Source organism: Salvelinus sp. IW2-2015, unplaced genomic scaffold (genome assembly GCF_002910315.2).
Source record: "Salvelinus sp. IW2-2015 unplaced genomic scaffold, ASM291031v2 Un_scaffold5899, whole genome shotgun sequence".
Classification (NCBI taxonomy): Eukaryota; Metazoa; Chordata; class Actinopteri; order Salmoniformes; family Salmonidae; genus Salvelinus; species Salvelinus sp. IW2-2015.
The window spans coordinates 15,089-24,497 of NW_019947164.1; the positions used below are offsets into that span (position 1 = coordinate 15,089).

A 9,409-nucleotide genomic window follows, 5' to 3' on the forward strand; every position below is an offset into this window, starting at 1 on the left:
CGTGTGTGTATTAACTGCTGTATCCTGTCTCTCCTCAGACTCTGCGGTCAGTGTGTGTGTGATTAACCTGCTGTATCTCTGTCCCTCCTCAGACTCTGCGTTCAGTGTTGTGTGGTATTACCTGCTGTATCTCTGTCTCTCTCACAGACTCTGCGGTCAGATGTGGTGTGTGTGTGTATTAACCTGCTGTATCTCTGTCTGTCCTCAGACTCTGCGTTCAGCAGGGAAAACATACATGGTGTTCTTTGTGCTGGTGATCTTCCTGGGTTCCTTCTACCTGGTCAACCTGATCCTGGCTGTGGTGGCCATGGCCTACGAGGAACAGAACCAGGCCACCATCCAGGAGGCCTGGATGAAGGAGAGAGAGTTCCAGCTGGCCATGGAACATGTACGCAGAGAACAGAGGGTAGGTTGGATTTACTTTTCAGACGATAGGTTTGTATTCAGACGTTAGGTTTGTATTCAGACGATAGGTTTGTATTCAGACGATAGGTTTGTATTCAGACGATAGGTTGTACGTTTTCGGAAAGGCAGACATTTTCTATCCAGATTCAAGTTCAGAAAGCTTTATTGTTCCAACATTGGGAAATTTGAGTTGCAACTTTATTAGCACCGTACAGCACCTATACAGAGAACAGAGGGTAGCTAGGCTACATCTGGGCTGGGGTTCATTCAAATTGAAATCACTGAAGTAAAAACATTTCCCTTTCAGTTGAATTAATTAATTATTGAATTAATATTTCAGTTTGCTTCCTGAATTGACTGTCTTCAATTCGAATTTACRCCAACCCCGGTTTACATTAGAACCATGTACAGTATGTTGTAATATATTCTCTGTATGATGCATGGCTCTGGTTTACATTAGAACCATGTACAGTATGTTGTAATATATTCTCTGTATGATTTATGGCTCTGGTTTAAAGTTTATATTAAAACATCCTGTTACTTATTTTGTTTTTCTTTTTGTTMTTCTTTTGCCAATTCAGGAAATTAAAGTATGTATTACATTTTAGGAATATTGTAATAATGATTTGAAGCACTAGTAATTAACATTGGTCTAGAACGTGTGTTAAATTCCTTTTAAAGTCAATGGTAAAGCACAAGATGGACGGTTATTATATATTATCAGTTATTGTTTTGACCGTGTAAACTGAACTTGTTTCTCTACTGGTGGGGAAGATGGCAGAAAGAAGAATCCAGCAGGAGACAGACTCGGTCATGTCCCCACAGCTGTCACCGTTTCAACTAAAAGCGGGCAGTAGTTTGAAACGGACGGCCAGTAGAAGATCTCACAGGATGCTGTCCGAGGATCCAGAGGACGAAGCAGAWGGGAAGTTTGAGCCACTGGATGAGCGGGTGGTAACGACAGACACTTATTGCATTGCATTGTGGTCATTTAGCAGACGCTCTTATCCAGAGCGACTTACAGTTAGTGCATTCATCTTTAAGTAGCTTGGTGAGACAAGCACATATCACACCTCACTGAACTGTCAGAGGGATTTGTAGTTAGCAACGTGTCCGTCTTGGAAAGTTTGAATGTTGATTAGAACCTTGTTTAGCATCACCATGTTCCCGATTAGCCTTTTAACAATTACAATAAGGCAAACTCACCTTATTCACTACCAATGTGCAGCACCCATCAAGGCCTGCTGCACCACTTGGGGTTCCGAGTGGCGCAGCGGTCTAAGACACTGCAGTCCCTGGTTCGATTCCAGACTGCATCACATCCGGCCGTGATTGGGAGACCCATAGGGCAGGGCACAATTGTCCCAATGTCGTCCGGGTTTGGCCGGTGTAGGCCATCATTGTAAATTAGAATTTGTTCTTAACTGACTTGCCTAGTTAAATAAAGGTTAACATTTAAAAAATAATGAATGTCTCCATTTTTTGGGGAATTGTTCGTCTTCTACAACTAACTCTCTCTTTCTCTCTGTCTCACCTTCTCTGTTTCTCCCTCTCTCTCTCTGTCCCTCTCTCTCTTTCCCTTTTTCTCTCTTGCACCTTCTCTCTCCCTCTTTATCCTCCCTCCAGTCCCCCCTGCCTCCCACGTCTCCCATGCCCGTCCACCCTCTCCTTGCTGCCATGTCGTCCCACCCTCTCAGCACGCGCCGTGGCAGCCAGGCCAGTATCTTCTCCTTCAGACCCTGTGCCACCTCCGATGCCGACTTCGGGGATGACGAGTACAGTGTTCACGGGGACGTCATGGGGAGGAGCAGGGCAGGCTCCACCGTCGGCCCCAACTGGCAACACAAGCACAAAAGGACAGGCAGCGTGAGGAGCCATTGCTCCCAGGTCTTCACCCCCAGTCTCAACATCAACGGACGTCTCAACATCTCCCTGGACCAGAACGGCGTCACCACGGTCGGCCTGCACACCCCCACCTCCCTACCCGCCTGCAGCATGGAGAAGGTCAAAGAAGATAAAGTTTGTGAACTTTTTAAAATGTTTTTTTTTTTTTTTTAAACCAGGGCTTTCTTCAAGCGAGCCCTYTTGTAGTATTGGAGTCTGTGGTGACAAATATTCTTGTACAAATCTTTATGTAAATATAATGTGATTGATTGTTTGATTGGCCAGTGTTTTGTCAAACTTTGTTTCTCCCGTTCTTTCAGGAGCCCACCTATATAAACGAGTCCAGTGCCAAGCCGGCCCAGCTCTCCCCCGAGGCTGCAGAGCCTCCCCTCCGTAGGAAACGCGGTCTGAGCTCCATTAGCTTCCTCAGCGATGCCATGGATGGTGAGGGTACCTTCAGAGGTCAGAGGTCAATTTACAGAGGCTCTTTTAACGCCCAACTAACTCATTATAACTTTCATTCTAAATGTCTAACTAACTCATATGACTTCATTCTAAATGTCTAACTAACTCATTATATAACTTCATTCTAAATGTCTAACTAACTCATTATGACTTCATTCTAAATGTCTAACTAACTCATTATGACCTCATTATAAAGTTCTAACTAACTCATTATGACTTCATTATAAATGTCTAACTAACTCATTATGACTTCATTCTAATGTCTAACTAACTCATTAATACTTCATTATAAATGTCTAACTAACTCATTATGACTTCATTATAAATGTCTAACTAACTCATTATAACCTCATTCTAAATGTCTAACTAACTCATTATAACTTCATTCTAAATTCTAACTACCATTATGACCTCATTCTAAATGTCTAACTAACTCATTATAACCTCATCTAAATGTCTAACTAACTCATTATGACCTCATTCTAAATGTCTAACTAACTCATTATGACTTCATCTAAATGTCTAACTAACTCATTATAACCTCATTCTAAATGTCTAACTAACTCATTATGACCTCATTCTAAATGTCTAACTAACTCATTATGACTTCATTTCTAAATGTCTAACTAACTCATTATGACTTCATTCTAAATGTCTAACTAACTCATTATGACCTCATTCTAAATGTCTAACTAACTTCATTATGACCTCATTATAAATGTCTAACTAATTCATTATGACTTCATTATAAATGTCTAACTAATTCATTATGACTTCATATAAATGTATAACTAATTTCATTAATGACCTCATTATAAATGTCTAACTCATTATAACTTCATTATAAATGTCTAAGTAACTCATTATGACCTCATTATAAATGTCTAACTCATTATGACCTCATTATAAATGTCTAACTCATTATGACCTCATTATAATTGTCTAACTCATTATGACTTCATTATACATGTCTATGTAACTCATTATGACTTCATTATAAACATATAACTAACTTATATCTAATTTATAATTTACAAGTTAATCTACAACTAGCTCAAAACTAAGGTGTAACTAAGTCATAATTAACTGATGGCTAGCTGACTGGACTGTTAAAGCTCTCAACGAGCCAATAAGGATGTAAAGGGTCATGCTATCAAGCATTTTAAAACCATTACTGTTATTATTACCAGCGCACATATAGTCTTTGTCAAGGAGATAAATGAAAAGCACACGTTTCATATCTTTGTAGTTAATAAATTATGACATATTTATAAAATATCTATAAACTACTTATTAAAAGTTTAGAAATCCTTTATAAATTATTTATAAATGATTTTGAAATATAAAGTGTTACCTTTAAAACTGCTTGGGCTTCCACAATCGTTCCCAAAAAGTTCTTAGATTTTTCCGAAATCTTGGTTAGCGGTTTCCCGGAATTAGGAGGGCATGAGCAAGGAGACAATCCTTAAACCGAGTTTCTTGAAAAACCCAAGGAACTGTGGGAAAGTTAGTGGAATTTTACACAGCCCTCAAACCATTACAACCTAACCCCTGTGTCTGGTCTCTGCCACTCAGAGCTGGAGGAGTCTCGTCAGAAGTGCCCCCCCTGCTGGTACACTTTTGCCAAGGCGTACCTGATCTGGGACAGGTGCCCATGGTGGCTGAAGGTAAAGGAGTATGTGAAGATGATTGTGATGGATCCCTTCCTAGACCTGGCAATAACCATCTGTATCGTCCTCAACACCCTCTTCATGGCTCTGGAACACTACCCCATGACCGACGAGTTCAACAATGTGCTCTCTGTTGGCAACCTGGTAAGGTATTCCAGAATTAAATGACTATTACAATTATTAACAACACTTACAATCTATCACACAACGATCACAATATTCACTCAACATGGTAAGGCTATTTTTTTGAAAAATGTTTTTTTTTTWATGAAAGATTCAAATAAACAGTAAATAAGTATAGTTATCATTACAACTGATAAGATGTTTTTTTGTATGTATTTTTACAATTAATAAACTACTTACCATCTATCCACAATCACATAACAGTTACGGAAATATTAATCACAACCTACAAGACAAAATGGAATCTACGGTTGTATAGTCAGACACAATGGAGGCTATGGTTGTAAAATCAGACACAATGGAATACCGGTTTGTATAGTCAGACACAATGGAGGCTCATGGTGGGTTGTAAAATCAGGACACCAATGGAAACTAGGCTTATAAAATCAGACACGAATGGGAATCAGGGCTGGTTGTTAGAAATCAGACACCAATGGAAACTAGTGTTGTAAAATCAGACCACAAATGGAGGCTATGGTTGTAAAAATCAGACACAATGGAGGCTATGGTTGTAAAATCAGACACAATGGAATCTACGGTTGTAAAATCAGAACACAATGGAACTAGGTTGTAAATAGACACATGGAATCTACGGTTGTAAAATCAGACACAATGGAATCTACGGTTGTAAAATCAGACCACAATGGAAACTACGGTTGTAAAAATCAGACACAATGGAAACTAGGGTTGTTAAAATCCCAGAATCAGAAGGAATAAACAAGGAAATATATTTCCCTCAAATTGGCAACACCAGTCTATTCAATCCAGAGTAACCTCAGTCTATTGAATCCAGATCAACACCAGTCTATTCAATCCATATCACCAGTCTATTCAATCCAGATCAACACCAGTCTATTACATCCAGATCAACACCATTCTATTCAATCCAGATCAACACTAGTCTATTCAATCCACACTAGTCTATTGAATCCAGATCAACACTAGTCTATTGAATTCAGATCAACACTAGTCTATTGAATCCAGATCAACACCAGTCTATACATTCCAGATCAAACACCATTCTATTCAATCCAGATCAACACTAGTCTATTCAATCCAACATAGTCTATTGAATCCAGATCAACACTAGTCTATTGAATTCAGATCAACACTAGTCTATTGAATCCAGATCAAACACTAGGTCTATTGAATCCAGATCAACACTAGTCTATTGAATCCAGATCAACACTAGTCTATGAATCCAGATCAACACTGTCTATTGAACCCAGATCAAATTAGTCTATTCAATCAATCAACACTAGTCTATTGAAACCCGATCAACACCAGTCTATTGAACCCAGCTATCAACACTAGTTTTATTCCAGATCAACCACTATTATCCAGATCAACACTAGTCTATTCAATCCAGGATCAACACTTGTCTATTCAATCCAGACACTATAGTCTATTGAATCCAGATCAACACTAGGTCTATTCAATCCAACACTTAGTCATTGATTCAGATCAACACTAGTCTATTGAATCTCAGATCAACACTAGTCTACTGAATCCAATCAACACTAGTCTATCATCCAGATCAACACTAGTCTATTCTGAATCCATACAGAATCAACACTAGTCTATTGGAATTCAGATCAACACTAGTCTATTGATTCAGATCAAACACTAGTCTATTTGAATCCAGATCAACACTAGTCTATTGAATCCAGATCAACACTAGTCTATTGAAATCCAGATCAACCACTAGTCTATTGAATCCAGATCAACACTAGGTCTATTGAATTCAACCAACACTAGTCTTATTAACCCAGATCAAAAGTCTTTCAATCCAGATCAACACTAGTCCTATTGAATCCAGATCAACACTAGTCTATTCCATTCCAGAATCCCAACACTATCTATTCATGAATCCATGATCAACACCATTCTATTCAATCCAGATCAACACTAGTCTATTAATCAATACTAGTCTATGAATTCCAGATCCACTAGTCTATTCAATCCAACCACTAGTCTATTGAATCCAGATCAACACTAGTCTATTCATCCAGATCAACACTGTCTATTCAATCCAGATCAACACCAGTCTAGTTCAATCCAACACTAGTCTATTAAATCCAGATACACTAGTCTATTGAATCCAGAATCAACACTAGTCTATTTCAATCCAGATCAACACTGGTCTTTCAATCCAGATCAACACGAGTTCTATTCAATCCAACACTAGTCTATTCAATCCAACACTAGTCTATTTCAATCCAACACTAGTCTATTGAATCCGATCAACACTAGTTATTCAATCAATACTAGTCTATTTGAATCCAGATCAAACACTAGTCTATTCAATCCAGATCACACCAGTCTATCAATCCAACACTAGTCTATTCAATCCAATTACTAGTCTATTGAATCCAGATCAACACTTAGTCTATTCAATCCAGATCAACACTGGTCTATTCAAATCCAGAATCAACACTAGTCTATTCAATCCAACACTAGTCTATCTCAATCCAAACACTAGTCTATTCAATCCAACACTAGTCTATTGAATCCAGATCAACACTAGTCTATTCAATCCAATACTAGTCTATTGAATCCAGAATCAACACTGAGGTTCTATTCAATCATCAACACTAGTTCTATTGACCACAGATCAACACCTAGTCTATTGCCAGATAAGACAGTTCCGATCAACACCAGTCTATTCAATCCGACAACACTAGTCTATTCAATCCAGATCCACACTAGTCTTATTCAATCTAACACTAGTCTGATTGAATCCAGATCAACACCAGTCTATTTCAATCCAACACTAGTCATAATTGATCAACACGAGTCTATTGACATCCAGTTATATCCAACACTAGTCTATTGAACCCAGACAACAACTAGTCTATTCAATCCAACACTAGTCTTATTAATCCAGATCACACCAGTCTATTCAATCCAACACTAGTCTATTGAATCCAGATCAAACACTAGTGTATTGAATCCAGATCCAAAAACGTAACAAAGGTGTGGAAGGGTTGGGAAGGTAGATTTAATAATCTTTAATACTCATCTCCTTTCTTGTGTTAATCTGATAGCCCTTTAGACCACAGGAGGCAAATTGCCCTTCCAAAAGAGAAATAGAGAATAACAGTAGTATTACAGTAGAAACACAAGTATTAGCATATTGTGACATACGATACGACCAATGTGTGGGAAAAAAAAAGTTTTCTCAAAGTCCCAAGGACTTATAACCCAGAATGAGAACGAGTCGTGGCTGATCATTGGTTGTTACACTGGGTCTGTATTGTTTGTAATGGAGGGTTAGTGTAATGGTTGTGTGATGGTTGTGTGTGCATGGTTGTGTAATGTTTGATGATTGTTGTGATGGTTGTGTAATGGTATGGTTGTGTGATGTTTGTGTGATGTTATTGTTTGTGTTTATGAGTGGTATGTCATGGCTGCGGTGTCGGATTGAGTGTTGGGGTTTTAATCGCCACAGGGCAGGGAGCCCAGCCAACAGCGAGTTTTGCGTAATCCAGACGGGGAGATGACAAGTGCCTGGCATTAGGACCTGCGCCGTTCCTGTATGTAGGCAGGGTCGTACTCTGCGAATGTATGTAGAGCAGAACCGTACAGGAACGGGTCACCGCCTTTGATGTTGGTTGAGAAACGGACAGGGTGTTTGTCCAGGATCACGCCAAGGTCTTAGCGTCTGGGAGGAGGGACACAATTGGAGTTGTCAACCGTGATGGCAAGATCATGGAACGGGCAGTCCTTCCCCGGGAGGAATGAGCGCTCCGTCTTTGCCGTGGCTTTCAGCTTTGAGGTGGGTGATCCGTTCATCCACACTGATATGTCTATGCCAGACATGACAGAGATGCGATTCGCCACCTGGTTATCAGAAGGGGGAAAGGATGAAGATTAATTGTGTGTCGTCTGCATAGCAATGTGTGATGGTTGTGTGGTAATGGGTTGTGTAATGTGATGGTTGTGTGATTGGTTGTGTATTGGTTGTGTAATGGGCATGGTTGTATTTTAAATGGGATGGTTTGTGTTAATGTGATGGTTGCATGTGATGGTGGTGGATGTGATGGTTGTGTAGATGGTTGTGTGTATGTGATGGTTGTGTTGATGGTTGCTGCTAGATGTGTCATGGGTGACATGTTGTGCAGGTCTGGATTGATCGTGGACTTGGTTGATCTCACACTAGAGATCCTGCTGCATCATCATGTGCTCGGTGATCCGTAGAGTGGGGATGGGATGGTTGGTAGGGTGAGTGGTTGTAGTCAGTCGAGTCTCGGCTGTTGAATGCTGTCCATGGTTGTGTGATGTTGTTGTAATCGTGCCACATGGTTATTGGTGAATTGGGTTGTCCTAGGCATCGGTTGTGTATTGGTTGGTGACATGTGTATAATCGAGACGGTGGAATAGATGTTACTGGATGTGAGATAGTCGAGATTTGTGCTGTCTCCTCTCGTCCTTTGGACTACTCCTAGGTGTTCCAAATCGCACCATGCTCTATGCGATCCTAGTGCTCCATTATTTGTGAGGCACCACCCACCACAGGGTAGACTGTGTGCCAATGTAAGGCTTGCCAGTTCCTAGTAGACCAAAAGATTGTTGACGGTTGTGTAACGGTCGTGTATTGGTGGGGTATTATCTGTGTGCTCTCCCAGGTGTTCACGGGTGATCTTCACAGCGGAGTATGGTGTTCAAGCTGATAGCCATGGATCCGCTACTCTTACTTCCAGCAGGGTTGCGAACAGTCTTGTGGCATCATCGTCTGGCCTCAGCCTTCATGGAGGCTGGGCCTGTCCAACGTAGAGGGCTGTCGTCTGCCGCTCCTACAG

The 9,409-nt window shown here is 40.2% G+C and overlaps 1 protein-coding gene across 1 annotated transcript in view; it reads left to right on the plus strand.

Moving 5' to 3' along the window:
- Positions 1 to 9,409, plus strand: part of LOC112078582 (sodium channel protein type 1 subunit alpha-like) — a gene marked incomplete at its 5' end in the record, with an annotated part of 17,162 nt that overhangs the window by 5,304 nt on the left and 2,449 nt on the right. Inside the window, 6 exons of the mRNA XM_070442092.1 lie at positions 209 to 406; positions 1,180 to 1,359; positions 2,032 to 2,424; positions 2,610 to 2,751; positions 4,330 to 4,568; positions 9,259 to 9,379. Of these exons, the coding sequence (XP_070298193.1) occupies positions 209 to 406; positions 1,180 to 1,359; positions 2,032 to 2,424; positions 2,610 to 2,751; positions 4,330 to 4,568; positions 9,259 to 9,379 (1,273 nt within the window). The remainder of the gene's footprint in view (positions 1 to 208; positions 407 to 1,179; positions 1,360 to 2,031; positions 2,425 to 2,609; positions 2,752 to 4,329; positions 4,569 to 9,258; positions 9,380 to 9,409) is intronic.